We start from the raw sequence: 21092 nt of genomic DNA on the forward strand, positions 1-21092 counted from the left end.
AGACTGGAAAACGTTTGTCGAATATATGGGAAATAATTGTGTACAGCTGAAAACGCTGGCAGCATTAAGATAAATTCAACAGTGTAAATAAGTTTTGATGGATGCAATAGTGGAACACTGAATGGTACAGTTTTTGTAAAAGATACAGGGATTTGTGATGTGTAAAATGGATCATGGAAAGAGAGGGAGGGAAGCCACTGATATTTTAATGAGTATTTTAAATTGTAAAACGCAAAATTTAATAAAAATTAGATACAAGAAGGAAGCAAATGAGATGGGGGCCTTTCACAGAAGGGCTGTGCCCTTGAAGAGGAGGAGCTGATCCTGCCCATCCCTGTTAAAATACAAATCCCATGGGTGGTGGAGTCAGAGCATGCCTGGAACTTGTTGCAGAGTGCTGACTTCACCTGAAGAAAAGAGGAGCCGATTCTGAGCCAGGTGAGATGAAACATCTCTAGATTTATGCTGGAGGGAAAGGGAATCCCCCCCCCCTCAAGCTGGTTAGCTGATTTGGATACTAGTGAGAGGGACTAAAATCTGTTGCTTTGCACTAGTGTAATGCAGTGAAGTACTAAACAGACACACACACAGTCAAGTTCTTAGTTCTAATTTCTATGATACTTATTTTGTTGAGAAGTATGTTCGGTCCACATTTTAAAGTTAACTAGTCCTGGACTTATATGAAGATTGGAACACAGGTGTCAAGTGGATTAGAATCATCCTTAAATTTTGTGGAGCAATTCCAGTTCAGATAGGCATGTCTCAAATGTGCTGAAAAGCATACAAAATGTATATTTGGTTATGGGAGAGGACGGATATAGAAATGTGTACTTTAGGGCAAAGTGAATACAATTTTGATGCGGAATTTTGATGCTTTTTTGTTACAACACTAAACAGGGAAGAATGGATCTCTAAGTGCATGTGAAACTGGAATGCAGTGGAAATAGGGTATTAGTTTGCTTTGAGATATATATATATATATATATATTGCTTTATGGTTAATATAATTGAATGGTTGGTTGGTTATATGCACATCAATCTGCATATCAATTAGCAGTAGCTCTGAAGGAAAGCATATTTTATTTCTAGATTCTTCATTTCACATATAGTAATAGTAATTGCTTTGAAGAGGCATATCCTATATTATGAATGACGCTTTTAAATGGGCATATGCCACTTCCAGTTGTGGGAAGTTGTGTTAAAGCGAGCTTTATTTTTTGTAAAAACAACAACAACAACCCTGTTGCTTAGTTAATTGAGGACACCTTTTAAATTCAACCCAGGCTGCTTTAATCTGTCAATCTGTTTATTTGATCTGGTAGACCTAGGCACATAAGCACCATACATTAAAATCAATATTATACCATTTTAAACAGTCATGACCTCACCCAAAGAATCCCAGGAATTGTAAAGGGTGCTGAGAGCTTTCTGGCAACTCCCTTTCCCTGACAGAGCTATGATTCCCAGAATTCCATGGGAAGAGCGATTGACAGTTTAGTACTCTGGGGTTATAGGTCTGTGAAGGGTTATATTTTATTGTATCAAAATTGGAATTCCAAACATCAGCCACAACCACAAGCAGAGCACATTGCAATTGCTAAACAGGCAGAGAAATCATTAGGTTCCACCAAGTGCCACCAAGACTCTACACCAGGCATCCCCAACCTTCGGCCCTCCAGATGTCTTGGACTACAATTCCCATCATCCCTGACCACTGGTTCTGTTAGCTAGGGATTATGGGAGTTGTAGGCCAAAACATCTGGAGGACCGCAGGTTGGGGATGCCTGTTCTACACCCTCCAACATTTCTCCAGTGAAAATAGGGACGTCCCATTCCATAATGATAATTTAACTATTAATAGTAATACACATCTTATTGGGTTGCCCCAGCACTCTGGGCAGCCTCCAACATATATAAAAACATAATAAATCATTTTTAAAAACCTCCCTATACAGGATTGCCTTCAGACAACTCAGGGGTTGGATAACTCCATACCCTCCAACATTTCTCCATTGAAAACAGGGGCTTTCCATGGAAAAGCTGGATATTCTAGGATCAAATAAAAAGCCAGGATGGCTTCTCTAAATCAGGGACATCTCTGGAAAATAGGGACACTTGGAGGGTCTGAGATTCTCAGTGATTTTCAGGTGGTTCAGGGAAAGTAAAACTTGGGGGCCACTAGAGTAAACACTACCCCTCTTGCATAAAATATTCCTTGTGAGAGCAGAACGGGGAAGGAGGGAACAGCTTTTTACTTGCAAAGCACCCTGAGGATCTGCAGTATAGAAATGCTAAATGCCTGTCACAGTTTGCTGAGTTTGAGGAAATCTTCTGTTCACAACAGCGCAATCTGCTGTAGACCTTATTAAAGAAAAATCTAAACATAGTCTGCAACTGCATACCCTCCAAGTGCCCTGATTTTCCAGGGACAGTCTCGGAATTACAAAAGCCACCCTTGCTTCTGATTTCATCCTGGAATGTCCCTATTTCCCCTGCCAGTACAGTTTCCACCCCCATCGTTCAGCCCGGGCACTGAGGTCCAACTCCGAGAGCCTTCTGGCTGTTCCCTCCCTGTGAGAAGTGAGGTTACAGGGAACCAGGCAGAGGCCCTTCTCGGTAGTGGCGCGTTCCCTGTGCAACGCCCTCCCATCAGATGTCAAGGAAATAAACAACCATCTGACTTTTAGAAGACATCTGAAGGCAGCCCTGTTTAGGGAAGTTTTTAATGACTGATGTTTTATTCTGTGTTTTTAATCTGTTGGGAGCTGCCCAGAGTAGCTGGGGAAACCCAGGCGGATGGGTGGGGTATAAATAATATATTATTATTACTACTACTACTACTACTACTACTACTACTACTGCAAGGTGAGCCAGTGCTTGTCCTGAGCAGTGGCTGTGGCTATAGCAGCTGCAAGGAAAGTACCCTGTTGCTTTTCCATGGCCATGACTGCTGGCCTCTTCCCCTTGGGCAGTTCCTAGCGGCTGCTGGAGAGCGGCCGAGAAGGATGAGAGGCTGCCACCACTGAGGCCCTGCCCCATGTGACCCACCAGCTCTGAGGGGCAGGCAGAGGACAGAGCCACGATGGGCAGGGAGAAAGAGGTATAGTGGTTAATAGCGGTGGACTCATAATCTGGAGAACCGGGTTCGCGTCTCCGCTCCTCCACATGCAGCTGCTGGGTGACCTTGGGCCAGTCACACTTCTCCGAAGTCTCTCAGCCCCACTCACCTCACAGAGTGTTTGTTGTGGGGGAGGAAGGGAAAGGAGAATGTTAGCCGCTTTGAGACTCCTTAAAGTGAGTTAAAGACAGGATATGAAGTCCAAACTCTCCTCCTCCTCCTCCTCCTTTTTGTAAATCTACCAAAGAATAAAAAATGATAAAAAATGGGATTAAGGGATTTTTCTCAGGGCAGTGGAGGGCATGTGCTCTATGTCGTGTTGGTTGTGATGGAGGTGGCATTTGCCTAGGGTTGTCATACGTCAGGAATTTCCCGGATAATAATAATAATAATAATAATAATAATAATAATAATAATAATAAACAACATATCTGGAATACTACAGTAGTCGGAAGCAGTGTCTTGGCAGGAAATGTCCAGGAAAATCCTGTCGTATGGCAACCAATGTCGGACGTCAGGATTTTGGCAATTTCCCATGTGAATAGCTCAAAAAAATATTTATTTTTGAGATTTTGCCTAAAAAGTTCAGCAACTTTGCAAAAAAAAAAAAAAGCAGCTCTGGATTTTCACTTTTTGAAATATGTCAGCCCTACACTTGCCCCTTTTCTGATAGAAAATGCTCGGGAGATGGACAACAAATGGAGGGTCTAGGAGGGTCAGTTGAGGTTAGTGACAAATGTTCTTCTTTTCCATATAGAATAAGAGAACAAGAAGAGCATATGTTTAGAGAAGATTGGAAAATGTTTATTGAATATATGGGAAATAACTGTGTACAGCTGAAAACGCTGGCAGCATTAAGATAAATTCAGCAGTGTAAATAAGTTATGATGGATGTAATAATGGAATACTGAATGGTATAGTCTCTGTAAAATATGCAGGGGTTGATGATATGTAAAATGAACCATGGAAAGAGAAGAAGGGGAGTCATTGATATCTTAAGGATGTAAACATCAGTACTTTAAATTGTAAAATTTAATAAAAATTAGACAGAGAGATGTCCCTATTTTCATCTGAGGAAGTTTGGAGGGAATGCAACTGATAAAGAATAACATGAATATCTCCTTTCCCCAGGTTCATCATCCCTATTTCTCGCCTCTGTTACATAGCTGAGCATTCTCGCAATGAATGTCCTACAGTTTAGCACTGTGGCTTGCGCTTTCATCAGCCTCCTGTTCCTCCTCATTGCCCTGGGCTCAGATTACTGGTTGCAAAACAATGTTTCCAACACTGGCCTGTGGGTAGGTTGTTCTTCCCAAGGTGGTTGTCATTCATATGGGATGGATGTGCCAGGTAAGAACTTCTCTGTCTTCAGCTCTGAGTACTGTTGTTGAGTGTGAGTGTGAGAATTGAGTGTGCCTCCGGGAGCGAAGTCAAACCATTGCGTTAGCAGCATTGAAGTGACCTCCCCAGGGTGCAAGCCTGAGCAGTATTTATGGAGGTCCTGGGGTGCTCAGGTGAGAAGACTGTGTTCTTGGCCTTGCTGGTGTGGTCCAAAGGAGAGCAGAGTAGCAGCTTAGCTGCAGAAGTTGCTGGAAGGAGACGTATAAGGTGTCATCCAACCGTTTTAGGGACTCCACTCTGGATTTGTGTAGGATTTACTCCCTAGCCTTTTCTTCTCCTGTAGATATCCCACAAAGCAGCAGAGGTTTCCTTCCTTCTCCTAGATGTCCTACAGATCAGGAGTGCCAACTTGGCCCTGCAACTGAGGGTGCCTGGGGCTGAGGGTGCCATGCAGCATGCATGGCCCTGGCACCGAAATTTGTGGGTGCCCGGCCCCTTCATGGGGAATTTTGTGGGTGCTTGAGCACCCAGGGAGTTGCCACCTATGCTACAGATGTCTTCCCAGATTGATGAGCCCCATCTGCCCCTCACTTCCATCTTCAGCATGTGCAGAAACCACCCTCTTGATCATTGGACCCACTATTGATCTCATCTGCACAATCCACCAGAGCCTCTCTTTGCACACAGGGGAAGTCCCTAGCTCACCGAGGGTCTGAGACCCATTGGCTGCCTTCACGCCAGCCAGTCAAAGTCATTCCTGGGAAGTGGCCATTGCCACATGCTGACTAGGAGCCACAGGTGAGAGCTGATTGCAGGGTGGGTATACAGCCAAAATGGCGACGGAGGTAGCAGCCTAGCCAGAACCTCCTGCCCTCAATTAAGTTTTTACTTAGGTTTTAGCCATTTTCAGACCCTATGTTTATATTTTGAGTTGTCATTTTGTTTTCTTTGCTTTTAGCCTACTGGTTTATTGTTTTATTACCTATTGTTTTATGGCTCAACTCGATTTAGCGTAACAAGGAACACTAAAGAAGATAGATTGCAGCCTTTGCGACTAACGCACAGTTTTCATCCATTGAACATAAGGCCTGGCCTTGACCTGATAGAATGCTTCTAATTATCTGGAATGCCTGCTAGAAGGAAAAAACGAGGCATTAAGAGCCAAAACAGCATAATTGGGACTCACAATTCCGCCAACGCGGAGAAGAGGCGGAAAGCAAACACCTTCATTCCTAGCTCAGAAACAGAGCAAACTGTGCTGAGGGAACTCTCCCCCATTCTAAGAAGGAAGGAGATGATCCGACCCCCCCCCCCTTTCAAGGAGGGAAGGAGATGATCTGACCCAGAAAACAGGAGTAGGAGGGATTCCCCCTATCCCAAATGCTGACCCACCCATGTCTTTAGAACCAGACAATAGGGGAACTTGTTCCCAGAAGATTCCAGATTTATACCCTTACCAAGAGATTTGCATGATGTCGGCAGAAACTGTGGTCTTAGTTCTTCAAAGACTGAATGAAATTTTCACCAAAATAGCTAATATAGAGGAATACTTGGATAATTGTCCTCCCTCTATAAATGCCCAAAGGGCTAAAAGGAGGATTAGATACAACTATGCCAGCGACCTGTCAATACGAGTCACGGATGAAATAAGGCCTTGCCAAGTCCTCCAGGTAAACCAGATAATGCTTGAGATTCATCGAAATGAGTACAGGTGGATGAATTGCAGGTTAATTACGATGTTCTTATCTCAGATTTTGAACTGCCATTACCAAAAAGTAGATCTGAAAAATTTCCATTTCCTGCCCAGCATAAGAAACATCACACACCTATTTATGACTTTTAGAACTCCAGCTCTTCCATCCCGACTTATGGAGATGAAAAACATCTTATGCCGGTCTCACCTTCTTCACCCGATAAGGGTTTTCAAGGATGAGACAGTGAGGCAGCTGGTCCCCGGCAGAGAACCAAAGCAAACACTGATAAGGGAAGCTAAATTAAACAATAGAAACACTACCTGCACGAAGGAGGAAGATAAACCTGTGAGTTCAGAATTAGAAGAACTGACGAGGAGATTACTGAGTATAAAGACAGAGATTTCAATTCAAAACATAAGGACATTAGAGCCCGGAACACAATATTGAAATATGCCCAATAGCTCTTCATCTTGAAGAAAGACACCTGTGCAATCTCCTGATCTTTTCCCAAGCGATGGAGAAGATTAACCCCAGCAACCCTGACACTCTCATGGCAACAGCTTCTAAAGAACTTCATGCCATGGATAGATTGCTGAAACCAAGCACCCAGGCTATACCAGGGCCTTTGCCTAATACTCCTAAAACTTATGAGAACAACTGACTTTTCCTACTGCATCTTTGGCAAGATAGGATGGACAGAGTCTCTGAACATGAAGCTGGCTCTCTGCTGGCTAGTGACCCCCATTTTACAGCACATGCCTCTTTAATACTCCCAAAGGCACAGAAAGAGTTAATACCCCCCTGGCTACCTTATGAGGGAGAGAGGGATTGACAGCGGACCAGTGTTGGGCTCCCCTCGATACCTGGGGTGTGGCTGGATAGGTTTTACCTACAGGAGATGTTTGTCCTGCTGATTTTTCATCTCAATATTATACCTTTTCAATTTGGGAGACTTGGCCCAGGGATGTTATGTTAGTGAGGGTATATCATTCCTTTATAGGGGAGGCTAGTGTGGGGTCTGGGATTGCCACCGTCGAAGGACAAGGGAGGAACGGTGGTGGGGGTAGATATTATCGGTGAAGGGTTTTGAGATGCGGTGATGCTTGAACCCCTTCCAATCTACGCCCCATCCCAAGGGACATGAGTAGGGTGAACAGGGATTACCCACCTCAATCATTGGTGCTGTGCAATGCCAGGTCCTTAGGCAATAAAACCACCACCTTGCGAGACTTCTTTATCTTGAAGAGGGTTGACCTGGTTTGTGTGACGGAGACCTGGGTGCGCGAAGGCGAAGTAGTCACCTTGCATGAGATGACACCTCCAGGTTTCTCCATCCTCCACCAATCGCGGACTGTTTGTAGCATTGTTAATCTGGGAGGGTTGCTCTTTCAGGGATCTGCCATCACCATCAATCTCCGGCATTGAATGTGTTGGCCTAGTGTGAGGCACCAAGGAGAGCTTGGCTGTCTTCTTCTTCTTCTTCTTCTTCTTCTTCTTCTTCTTCTTCTTCTTCTTATTATTATTATTATTTATTATTAAAAGTGGACAGACTATCCCAAAAAGAGCACAGTGTGTCTGCCACCGGAGGTTCTAGTCCTCCCAAAACACCCCATGCATCCTGCTAGGAGTACTCAATGTATGGTATTCAAAACAGGAAGAGACTTTCATTTCTAAGGTACACAGCAGTGTGTGAGGCAGTTCATGGTTCTTCAACTGCCTGAGAGCCCAGTGTGACTAGAGTTAAGACCTTTACTCTGTGTGTTTGTGGGTGTGTGGGTGTATGCTGGTACACATATCTTGGTAAAGTTTATGTCGGTACCACCATAAAATGGATGCCATGGGCAACAACAACAAAAAAAGAACAGTTTACAGTATTCTGTACTGTCTTTACTATTTTTAATACATGAATGTGTCCTATTGTTCAATCCCATAGATATATTTAATCCTCTTCTTTCTTTCTTTCTCTTCCTTCCTTCCTGAAAGATTACTACCATGCTACCCGAGCCTTCATGTTCTTTGGGATGATTGCTGGAGCCGTCTCTTGCCTTACGCTTATTGGCAAATTTTTTGACTTTCAATTTGGCTCCCTCTCCAAGACCAAGACCGCAGCTGTAGCCAGCCTTGTTGCAGGTAACCTGGGCATCATAACCATCTGATTCCACAGTCAGTTCAAGCTCCTCCAACCCCAGAACTCAGATGTATATACCTGACAAAATATTATTAGCGGAACTAAGTTATACTCAGAGTTGTTGCTGTTGTTGTTTAGTCGTGTCCGACTCTTCGTGACCCCGTGGACCAGAGCATGCCAGGCACTTCTGTCTTCCACTGTCTCCCGCAGTTTGGTCAGACTCATGTTTGTAGCTTCAAGAACACTGTCCAACCATCTCGTCCTCTGTCGTCCCCTTCTCCTTGTGCCCTCCATCTTTCCCAACATCAGGGTCTTTTCCAGGGAGACTTCTCTTCTCATGAGGTGGCCAAAGTATTGGAGCCTCAGCTTCAGGATCTGTCCTTCCAGTGAGCACTCAGGGCTGATTTCCTTAAGAATCGAGAGGTTTGATCTTCTTGCAGTCCATGGGACTCTCAAGGGTCTCCTCCATGGACAAAGACAACAGGCATATGCTCAGAGTAGACCCACTCAAATTGATGGATCTGGTTAAAAGGTGCAATGCAACCCCAGCCCTTTCCATCCCTGGTTTCGGAGTTACAAAGGAGAAGTAGGAGTGCAAAGGGCTTTCAAAGCCTACCCAGAGCAACTGCTTTCCACTTGCTATGTTGGAGTTGGAAATCAGTCATGTGGGCTGGCTTCAAAAAGCACACTGCAAAGAGAAGTGGCTTCCATTGAATGAAAACCACAACCTCCTTCTTGAGTATAGCATGCTTCTAAAACTTTCCCCTTTTAATCTCATGCTGCCACAACCAAGCGGGATGAAGAATTTGCCTGGGAAGAGGAACAGCACAGGAAGGTGGCCACTAGCTGTGCTGACCAGCCTGGTTCTCTGGGTCCTGGGAGAATAAACCACTGGGCTGGCAGGCAGAGGAGGGCAGCAGAGCAGGGCAGTGGCTGCCACCTGTTCCGGCTGTCCCTCTACATCTCACCTGGGCCACCCACCCACCACTTCTCATCACACTGTACATTACATCGCCACCTGTCTTGTCTGTACAAAAAATTCCTTCCAGTAGCACCTTAAAGACCAACTAAGTTAGTTCTAGGTATGAGCTTTCGTGTGCATGCACACTTCTTCAAATACCATGCACACGAAGTGGCTTTCGAAGTGCATGCACACGAAAGCTCATACCTAGAACTAAATTAGTTGGTCTTTAAGGTGCTACTGGAAGGAATTTTTTGTTTTGACTATGGCAGACCAACACGGCTACCTATCTGTAACTGTCTTGTCTGTGTTCAAGTGAACTGCAGAGTGATGGCACACTTATCTTTTTATTGCATGTTACACATATAAAGACAGTTAAACAACGGCATATGAAAACAATTTGAAAAATAACAACCGTAAATATAAAAATCTGTTTAAACAACAGCATCTGCATATCGATCCATTCAGATCCAGTACAGATACCAGCTGAGCTAAAGATTTTAGTAGGCTTGTTGAAAGAGGAACATCTTTACCAGGCACTAAAAAGACAAGAGAGAAGGTGCTTGAGGATATGTAGTGGGAGGGATTTCCAAGGGTCACCACACCAAAGGCCCAATTTTGACATAATGTGGAACGAACCTCCTTATAGGTTGGGGCTGGCTGGATGCCGTCTCCTGCAGAACACAGTGGTCAGCTTGCGATGTAGGGGGTGAGTTAATCCTTTAAACATGCTGGTTCCTAACTGCTTAGGATTTTGTACACCAATAACCGCACCCTGAGCCTACCCTGGCAGCTAATTGGCAGCCAGCGCACATCTTTCAGCAGCAGCATAATTTGATGGTGATGTTTGGCTTTGGTGAGCAACTGAGCCTCTCCATTTTGTACAAGCTGAATTTTCCTGGTCATCTTCCAGGATTTGATTTATACATAATCTAATATCCTAATGCATTTCCCCCCCTTAATAGCTCTTTGCGTCATGATTGCCATGGCCACCTTCACAGGGCAGACAGAAGGAAAAGGCCCTTACGGATGGTCTTTTGGCTTGGGCTGGGCCTCCTTTCCTCTCTTCCTTATGACTGGTGAGTATTTGTCGAATGGGAAATGCTGAAAATGTACGTCTTCATTTCAAAGTTTACCTTCACACAGAGTTCCCAGCTGCATTCTTTCATTACAGAACAATCTGGGGCTGATCTACACGTTTAGCATCACTATGTAGTTGTGCCCCTGGCAGCGTGCCACATTGGCTGTGGGTAGAGGTTCACATATTGGACAGTTTCCGGGTGTGACATGCCATACACTTGATTCCACTCTCAGCAAAAGAGGAAGAGGGCGGAATGTGAACCAATCCCCTGGGTGTGCTGCTTTTCTGAAAGCATGGATTACTTCTGTATGTTTTGCATTGAAAACAATTCAGAAATGTCATTCTCCCTTCTTACCTACCCTCTGAAGGAATCAGGTTCCCCCAGATTCAGTTCGAAGGACAGGAAAAACCATCTGAATCAAGTTTGACCTGAGTAGGTAGACAGGATTTCCGGACTACAGAAGTGCATTTGTACAAAACTTCAGCAATTTGGAATTCATTGGCCTTATTCCTTACAAACTCCTCCAGAGACTTTAGCTGTATATTCATTATTCCAGAATGAATAGGTACCGAGTACTTTCCCCACCCTCTATGAAGTCCACAGGCAATCTAGATCTACTTTTTTGACCCGGTAAACCGCTCCTTGATAAACTGTTTTCATTCCAAAAATGGCAGCTCATTGCAAATTGATTTTGCCTTACCCCACAGTGCATCCCATATAAAAAGAGGTGTAGGTGGGGTGGGGAGGAGCATCTACTTCTGCCCAATGACTTATAAATGGACCAATGAGAATATCTGCAGCTTCTTATGATCAAAGTCAACACTGTCTGAGTATTTCCAGGATCATGTGTGTTCAGGGTGGACATCTTTACTAATGGCTTTGCCATCCTTTCCTTCCGTAGTGTGGGAGAGCAGAAACGGAATTGGGATCCTCAAGTGGACTTCTGGCTGATATGTCACATGAAATCGTAGAATCTTAGAGTTGGAAAAGACCCCAAGGGTCATCTAGTGCAGCCCCCTGCTATGCAGGAAGCTCAGCTAGAGCATCCATGACAGATGGCCACCCAACCTCTGTTTAAAAACCTCCAAGGAAAGAGAGTCTACCACCTCTTGTGGGAGTCTGTTCCACTGCTGAACAGCTCTTACTGTTAAAAGTTTTTCTAATGTTTAGTTGGAATTTCATTACTCGACACGACTGGTTTGAGTCAAACCCTCTAGTGCAGGAGAAATCAAGCATGTTCCCCCCTCCATGTGACAGCCCTTAAGATATTTGAGGATGGCATCATATCTCCTCTTAGTCTCCCCTTTAACAGGCTAAATATACTCAGCTCCTCATAAGGCTTTGTTTCCAGACCCTTGATCACCTTGGTTGCCCTTCTCTGCACACGTTCCAGCTTGTCAACATCCAACTTAAATTGTCATGCCCAAAATTGGACACAGTGTTCCAAGTGTGCTCTGACCAAGGCAGAATAGAGTGGTACTATTATTTCCCTTGATCAGGACACTATACTTCTGTTGATGCAGCCCTAGAATAGCGTAAGCTTTTTTTGCTGCTGCATCACACTGTTGACTCCTTTAAGCTTGTCATCTACTAAGACCCCTAGATCCCTTTCACATGTACTGCTAGTAAGCCGGGTGTCCCCCATCCTATATTTGTGCATCTGGTTCTTCCTGCCTAAGCGCAGAACCTTACACTTGTCCTTATTGAAATTCATTTTGTTAGCTTGCGCCCAGTTCTCCAATCTGTTAAAGTCATTTTGAATTCTGATTATGTCCTCTGCAGCATTAGCTACCCCTCCCAGTTTGGTGTCAATGGCTTGGGGAGGGACGTATTGGCTTCAATATATGCATTTTATGATCAAATTCATTTAGAAATGTATACATTGAACTAATACATGTCGTGAATACATTTTTAATATGTTTTTTTTTACATAATTTAAATAAACAATTTACATACTAATGTGAGAATGGGGTGTAACAGGCCAGAACTAGGCTGATCCACCTATCCCTAGACACCTCCATTTCCACCTAGGACTTGTCCCTTGCAAAAGTCTCAAAATGTGCAAAGAATGTAGTTCTGTGGAAGAAAATACCGTATTGGCCCGAATATAAGCCGCAGCCGCAAATAAGCCACACCTTTAAAATTCAAGGGGGGGGGGGGGAGAGAAAAAGACAATACCCGAATATAAGCTGCTCCCTTAAAATTCCACAGGCACTCACACCCGTAAATGGAAAATGTAGAAGAAAATCCTACGGGTACTAGAGAGGACCTGCAAGTGGGTTAAACACCGTAGCAGCGTAAATGCAAATTTTAAAAATCAATACTGCACTGTAAGATATGGGGAAAGGGGGACGCAGGTGGCGCTGTGGGTTAAAGCCTCAGCACCTAGGACTTGCCGATCGAAAGGTCGGCGGTTCGAATCCCTGCGGCAGGGTGCGCTCCCGCTGCTCGGTCCCAGCGCCTGCCAACCTAGCAGTTCGAAAGCACCTCCGGGTGCAAGTAGATAAATAGGGACCGCTTACAGCGGGAAGGTAAACGGCATTTCCGTGTGCGGCTCTGGCTCGCCAGAGCAGCGATGTCAGGCTGGCCACGTGACCCGGAAGTGTCTCCGGACAGCACTGGCCCCTGGCCTCTTGAGTGAGATGGGCGCACAACCCCAGAGTCTGTCAAGACTGGCCCGTACGGGCAGGGGTACCTTTACCTTTACCTTTAAGATATGGGGAAAGCAGTAAATGACCTTAGAATTAATTGCACAGCAGTCTCAAATTGGCAATACAACATTTTTTTTTGTTCCGTTTTACTGTATGTCTGTTTCAGCAATGATTTCGTGAAAGCCAGTTTTTGTAAGTTTCCGAATTGAAGCCTCACTTTAACTTTTCGCAGTTGGAATTTGGAAAAAAAGTGCAGCTTATATTCGGGCCAATACGGTATGTGTCCGTCCATTAGAATGGCAGGGGTTTGAGGATCAGCGCATGTTCCCATCTTTGAGCAAGAGAAGTCATCTTGGGGTCAATGATCAGGATATCTTGGGTGATGTTTTATTCTCCTCTGCCAATTGCCCGATTCAGCCCCTTCTCTCTCCTAACAGGTGCACTGGCTTTCCTCTTGGATGGGTCAGCATGAACATGAGGGAAAGACTCTGCTACCATTTCAGATGACACCTGGAGCTATGTTGATCACGTGGGATGCAAACACAGCCTGCACCAAGACAAGCTGGACCTGGAGGAAATAACTATACTTGCATGACGAAACTGATGCATTATATAATAACAATAGGGTTAAGAAACAGCAACGTAGTCCCTTCACCGCAAATTGCAATCTATTAACTCAGTACTGTGGAACAGAACTACCAACAAAAGACACAACTCCCAGCATCCCATACCACTGGCCTTTCTGACTTAGGAAAGCAAAAGACAGGCTAACTTTGGATTAGAAGGAAATCATTCCTTGCCCAAATGGTGACATTCATTTTTTTTAAAAGACATTAAAGAGTATATCCAAGATATTGTTTGCTTAGCATATGCAACTATTATTAATGAAGAATAGTGATGAACAGTAGTCAGTGGCTGAGTTAAAGATAAGGAATGAATAGACCAGACATTTTCTATGCATCCAGCAGAAAGGAATAGCCTATGGCTATGCAGTAAATTATAAGCTTTGCGGTATTGCCTTCACATTTTGTATGACCTTTGTGATTCACCTGTTTTTCTCCTATATCTTATGGTTTCAATGATGAATAATATATTTAAAATGGACCCAAAGATTCCCATGCCTAAAAGGCAGCCTGCATATGACAACAGAAACATGGCTTTCGATTCAGAATCAGGTCAGGTTCTGCAGCCAGAAGACAGCCCTGCAAAGTCATCAGAAGCAATAGAACCTCCCTCTTCTCCATCTCTTGATAGGCCTTCCTCTGTCTGTCTCTCAAACATGCAAGTCCTTTGAGAAAAATGGTTCTTCTTGCCAAGCTCCTTCGGGGCATTTTAATTAGACCTGAATGTGACTTTTTCTTTAACAGAATGTTCCCCTAGACAACCTACTTATTGAGCATTCATCCAGATGTGCTTGCAAAAAAATGAGTTAGGCAAAGGTTAGACTGTGTCTGGTCTTTCTTGAGCATCCATTCTGATTTGCTTATGGGGCAGTCATGCAACAATCAGCAGTCATCCTGCCTTCATCACTTTTGGGTGTTTATATGTCTTCCTGTTAATCACTTTTCCACACACACAAACACACCACTTGTCCATGCATCCCCCCTCGTCAACCTAAGGGTTGTAGCCAACTAATTTCTAATCAGAGTAGACCCATGACCTAGGTTAGTCACAGCCATTAATTTCAGTGGATCTACACTAAAGGAGTAGCATCAACTAGAACTCTCTGTTTCTGTCAAGTGGTTACATATCTTTAATATTACAATATTTATTCAAATAGTCTTTAAATTTCTTCCAGTCTTCTTGATGTTCCTCTTCTTTCTGGACGCAGATTCTCCCAGTGAAAGAAACAATTAGGCCTAGGATTAAAATGGAATTAAATTTATAAATAAGAAAATGTACGATAAGGAAAGCTATGTAACATGAATAGGACTGTGATATGGTCTTTTGAAACACTGCTATTGGAAACTGCTACATATAATTACTAAGAAATTCGAATGGAAGAGATTTGAGGAAGTCAAATACTATGTTTATGAAGATGGATGGTACTTAATTTTAATTAATTAAGTGGTAATATGTTGTATGTATCTTTTTTTCTTTTTTCTTTTCTTTTTTGTTTGTTTTTATTATTGTTAATCTTTCATTTCTTTACTATGTTTATCTACTGAAAATAATAAATATTATTTGAAAAAAAATGAACTCTCTGTTTCTGTTTTTAAAGTGAATTTGTAGTGTCAGGGCTACCAAGCCCTTTCTTCCACTTCATTTGCGCAAACTTAAATTTACAGCCTATACTTTACTCCTTCCCACGAAACAGTGACAATCTGGAGGCATCCCAACTGAGCATTGTTAAATTTACCTCCAGTGAAACTATTAAAAAGAAATATGCAACCCTGAACCATGTTGACATTACCAATCTCACAAAAAGAGATTCTAAAATAAAATGAAATGAAATGCTTTATTTTTCTCTTAGTGGCTGCTGGGTGCAAAATCTCCTCCTCCCCGCAATAAAATGAACATCCATTTATGCACTCCTCAAAACTGAGTGAAAAGGCGATAAAATGGAAAGTGTCATTCAATATATACTTATATAAAGCGATGTATGTCGGAGGAAGAAAACCTTAATTTCACACATATGCTCATGAGGTTTACTAAAGTGGCAGGGATGCACCAGGAATGAGAACTTGGGTTGGTAGTGGTTAGCTCAGCGAAGATGTCAGCCTGGTATGCGGCAGCTGTGAAAAATGCAAATTCTATGCTAGGGACCATTATGAAAAGAATTGAAAATAAAACTGCAGGTATTATAGTGCCGTTATACAAATCTATGATGTAGGCTGATGGTGTTTAAAGAGGCAGATCAGGCACTCAGTGTAGAAAATGCAGAGCAACGTGGAACAATGGTCTGATTTGATTTAAGTCAACTTCCTATATCCTATGACAGGAGCTGAACATCCTCGAGAGAAACAATTCCTGAAAAAGAGAACAGCAGGTTCTTTTACAGGCAGGGCCAGATTTAGGTTTGACGAGGCCCTTAGCAACTGAAGGTAATGGGGCCCTTTATATGTCCAGCTGTCCTTCTTCAACAACACAGTGTCACTGTTTTTGTGTTGAATATATGCTATATGGTAATTTATGGACCTAACAGGTATCTAAAGCCATTTGCACATAACAGTCCCTGCAGAACGTAGGCACCCTATATATAGAAATGAGCAAACCAGTGATATTTTAGGGAGCAGGCTAGCAGGCGGGGCCCATTACTTACATCATAGGAGCCTACACAACACAAACCACTGTTGCTGTATGTAGGTTTTATTTTATTTGTTTTTTATCTTATATTTTGGAAATGTACATCCAGGTTTTTTTTCCTTTAAACTTTTGGGGGGCCTCCAAAAGTGTGGAGCCCTAAGCTATACCTTGTTCAGCTTATACGTAAATCTGGCACTGTTTACAGGGTTTTAAAAAATATCTTCCTCTCCTATTATCCTGCTTTTCTGTTTTGATTCCAGATGCCAGCAAAGGGGGACATGATCAGGTTAGGTTGCAATTCCTAGGCAAACCAAAGTTGGGTGTAGGATAGTTGCAGCTCAAGACAACGCAGATGTCCAATGAGAAAAGGAGGGAAGGGGGGGGCAGGGAAGAGAGCAGTTGGGTGCAAGTCCCCATACTCAGGAATGTGTGTCCTCCACCCCCCACCCAGCCAAAATGTCCATCAATCTGAAATATCTCAAAATACTTGTGAATGACATGGGAGTAAAGGCACAGGACCCCTCTAAAAGAGTGACCCCTCTCACTCCCTGTTTTGTTTCATTAGAGTGCAGATTTGTAAAATGGAGTGTCTCCATAACTCATGGGAAGCACAGCTTCTATAAGCGGCACATTCATTGTAGTGGGCCCAGGGAAGTGAAGCTCTCCCCCCAGCCAAGATTACATATGCAGGCACTTCCTTGAACTTCAGGTGCATGGCATAAGACTTTATTGTTTTGTTAGGCATTTTAAGGTAGGTAGTGGCTGGTTTTATGATACATCTTTTATTGTTTGATATACCTGTATCCCGTAAGTTGTGTTTTTTAAAATGCCCACTGCTTGAAAAGGTAGATGATTAAGCGGGGTAGAAACGTCTTAAATAAGAAATAAAATTGTGATGTAAATCAGTTTCGTACAGGTTCATACGGCAATAAACATGGTATAACATTTATCCCAGGAGATCCCCCTGTAATGTTCTGAGTGTTGAGAGTGGGCTCTAGTTACGTCCTTTCTGAGATGAATATGAAATAAGTTTCAATTCAATTCAATTCAATTCAACTTTTTAATTTAATTTAATTTAATTTAATTTAATTTAATTTAATTTAATTTCTACCCCACCCATCTGCCTGGGTTTCTTTTCCAGTGTTCATGGAATGAGTCACTAGAATTTGTTTTTTTCATTCTTTCTGCCTTCTTTTGTCAGTTTTTTTCCATTACAGCTATGGATCAAGCCTCAATGACTCACTCATTAGTCATGTTCAAGTGTGCTATTTTTCATTTCTTAAAAGGATACAATTAGCAGAGCCTAATTATTCTGACAAACAGTAACAACAATATTTAGCAATGGGTGGTGGCAGAGGTTGGGGTGGCTTACTTGTTCCTCAGCAATGGGGAATAATCTCATGATTGGAAAACCCTTATGGACTTTTTGCATGAAAAGGAAAATGAACTTGTGATATCTGGGTTTGACGACTAAAAAGTACGGAAAGTAGAAGAGTTGAGCGCTGTTGTGGAGCAAGGGTTTTGCATAAGCCTGTAAAGCTGATAGACTGAGCACCAAAAGTCTTCCCACTCCTTTCTTTTCTTGTTTCTTCTATCTTATCTTTCTTTTCATTGTTATGTTTAAAAAAGATGCTTCATATTTAATGGAAACTGTTTTATATTACTTTTTCCATGACCCCCCACAAGCTTTAATGAAAACCTTTCAAAAAAAGAAAAGGGATTAATTTTGACTCAGCTGAACAGTCGGTAGAGCATGAGAATATTAATCTCAAGGTCTTATTTTCGAGTCCCATTTGGGCCAAAAATAGCAGGGAGTTGGACTAGATGACCCTTGCAACTAGATGACTCTACAATACTATGATTTTATAATAAAGAAGCTACAATGAGGAAAGCATCTGAGCAGCTTTGGGAACCTCAAGCTGATGGGCCAGACATCTGGTCCACTGCCTCCACTCCTTACCCTGCTCCTAGCAGTTAGATCTAATTATAGTAGTGCCAGCTGGCCAGGGGGAGATAAGAATTAATGCCCTGGCTTCCTCCTGTGTCTTTAGCTGTGGTTTGATCTGCAGAAAACAGCAAGGGTAGATTTTGCTCTGGAAATGTCTGCAGATGCAGATGCCGCTCACAATGAGATTCATCTGCTATAACAGCAGAGCCAAGATTTTGGTGGATGCAAGCAATTTTATTCTCAAAATGCTTCACAAACAAGTCACAAAGAGCTACCATTGGTTCTATCACCTCCTTTAGGCCAGGATGTAAAAGGCCCCATACACCCCAGAAAAGCTCTGCTGGATGACATAATGAGGATGCAATGGAGGCAGCAAAGTATGCCTTCTTTGCTGCCTTCACTGCCTCTAAGGTAAAGGTAAAGGGACCCCTGACCATTAGGTCCAGTTGTGACTGACTCTGGGGTTGTGGTGCTCATCTGGCTTTACTGGCCGAGGGAGCCAGGTGATGTGGCCAGCATGACTAAGCCGCTTCTGGCGAACCAGAGCAGTGCATGGAAATGGCGATTACCTTCCCGCCACAGTGGTACCTATTTATCTACTTGCACTTTGATGTGTTTTCAAACTGCTAGGTTGGCAGAAGCAGGGACCGAGTAACGGCAGCTCACCCCGTTGCGGGGATTCGAACCGCCAACCTTTTGATCGGCAAGTCCTAGGCTCTGTGGTTTAACCCACAGTGCCACCCGCATCCCAGTGTTGGGTTGCATTCATATGGATCTTTCCTCCACTTGCGTTCAAGCCGTTTCCCAGCTTGTCTCCTCGTCCTAACCTCTGGAGTATACCAGGGGGCCAAATGGGCTTCACAAAGTGGGAGAGGGCTCTCAGAGCGATTGTGTCAATAGCCCTAGCCATTCAGGTGTTCCAGAGGTCAGCCAGAGCTTTGACATGGGTGCCAGTCATATCAGCCAGAAAACCTCCCAGAACCGTTTGGAATCCCACTGGATCCATCAGCCTCTGGGGGCGGACCTTCCGAATAGGTTCCCCCGCCTCTGCAGAGGGGAAAAGTGCACTCCCATGGGTGGTGGAGTCAGAGCATGCCTGGCCCTTGTTCCAGAGTGAAGACTTCACCTGAAGAAAAGAAGAAGGCATTCTGAGCCAGGTGGGATTAAACATCTCTAGATTTAAGCGGGAGGGAAAGGAAAATTTTTCAGTAGCTGATTTTTTGGTGAATTTTGATACAGGGAACAAATGAGAGGGACTAAAAGCAATTTATTTTATTTTTGCACTGGACTACATGTAAACTTTTTGTTCTAATTTTGATGATGCCAACTTTGCTGATACATTTGTTCGATCCACTTTTTAAAGTGAAGCAGTCCTGGATTTGTATGCAGATTGGAGCACAGCTAGCCTTTGGATTAGACATGTTTTTGAATTTTGTGGCTCGGTTCCACTACAAAAATGTGCATTTTATGGCAGACATGCATTTCAGAGCTTACAGAATCTATATTTGGTTGGGTGGGATGGATGAGGACAAAATGTGTACTTTTGGGGAATGGGCATACAACTTATATGTGAAATGTTGCTGCTTTTTGTTATCTACAGAAAATGGGACAGAATGGATCTCTTAAGTGCCCATGAAGCTGCCATGCATTGGAAATTGGCAAAGCCACCAGTCCCAGATAGATAGGTTGATAGGGAGCTTACATACCAAGGGGTTCAATCCAGCAAAACTGAGGGTTTATCCACACTTCCTCTTGTCCTCCTGCTTTCACCTGGGAAAAACAACTCTTTAGCCTTCAATCAGAGCAAACAAGAATTTGGGTTTTCTTTGGATTGCCGTTTTGCCATTTGCTCAGATTTAAAGCAAAAGCGCAAGATTTCCCTGGAAAAGAAGCAGAAAAAGGAGAAAGGGCTCAGACCTGTGCCTTCTTTGCATGTGACAAGAAAAAGTATTGGTGACTTCATAGAAACAGCCATCTGGATGTTAAGACTTAAGGCATATTTCGCTCACTAAGATGCAGTAATGGGCAGAGGGTATAAAGCTTTTAGAGAGGAACCAGACACAGGTGTGGAGGTTGTAACCGTCAGTGCCTAATACTCATGAATGCTGCCTCTGTGTTCAGAAATCAACAGATGAAGCTTCAGCATTGAGGACACAATTGCTCACTGATGTCTGGAGACAAAAACAAAGTTACAGAACACAGGAGGAGGCGGCCATATAAGCTAGAGCCTGCCACTAAGCTGTGCCCTTTCAATAACATGGCAAAAGGGAAACCATAAAAGGCAAAAAGAGGGGACTGAAAAAATAGAGGTAAAGAACTTGTTTGGTATGCAGAAGGTTGAAAGTTCGGTCTCTGACATCTGGAGACAAAGACGGAAGAGGTAGCAGATTCTCGTGGAAAAGTCTGAGCCCTTGGGGATTTACTGGCAGTCAGAGTAAGGCAATACCGTGCTAGATGAATCAATGGTGAGAAGTATAAGACAGCTTCCTATGTTACGCAGAAAAAAATGGGGGAAGATAGATGGTGACTATGCAGACAAAAGATTGTAGTGGAGGAAATATTTAGGTCAGACTAGATGTGTGCCTTTGTTTCAGGAAGAACTGGAAAATTGAGTGAATGTTTGTCACTTTTGTTATTCGCCATGAGCCAAGCACCATGGACAGAAATGACTCCTGAATGAACAGATAACAATTTATTTGGTTCCCTTCATGTTTTCCCTCTTCCCCTTGCTTGCCCTTCTGTTTTGATTACATCAGCCAACAAAATGGGGCATGGCTAGGTTAGGCTAGGCAATTGTAGTTTGAGGCAATAGGGGTGTGCAATGAAGGAGGAAAGAGGGAAGGAGAGCAGGGTGTGTAGGTGTGTGGGGGTGTGTGTGTGAGAGAGAGAGAGATTGACACTGCAACTCCCCAGACCAGACCAG

General features: G+C 43.3%; 1 protein-coding gene across 3 annotated transcripts; it reads left to right on the forward strand.

The window, feature by feature from the left end:
* The first annotated feature begins 372 nt into the window (after positions 1-372).
* LOC310851760 (protein NKG7-like) lies at positions 373-15156 on the forward strand. 3 transcript variants are annotated; one of them, XM_083754438.1, is made up of 5 exons: positions 373-438; positions 4250-4468; positions 8137-8283; positions 10208-10321; positions 13413-15156. In XM_083754438.1, exons 2-5 carry the CDS (start codon positions 4300-4302, stop codon positions 13445-13447), a joined length of 465 nt encoding a protein of 154 aa, XP_083610564.1. In that variant the 5' UTR covers positions 373-438; positions 4250-4299; the 3' UTR covers positions 13448-15156. The 3 variants fall into 3 exon arrangements, with proteins under 3 accessions (XP_083610564.1, XP_083610563.1, XP_083610565.1); XM_083754437.1 differs by lacking the exon at positions 13413-15156 and adding an exon at positions 11226-11290; XM_083754439.1 differs by lacking the exon at positions 373-438 and adding an exon at positions 3726-3843.
* The last annotated feature ends 5936 nt before the right edge of the window (positions 15157-21092 follow it).

Source organism: Podarcis gaigeae (genome assembly GCF_964106915.1).
Source record: "Podarcis gaigeae genome assembly, chromosome: 8".
Classification (NCBI taxonomy): Eukaryota; Metazoa; Chordata; class Lepidosauria; order Squamata; family Lacertidae; genus Podarcis; species Podarcis gaigeae.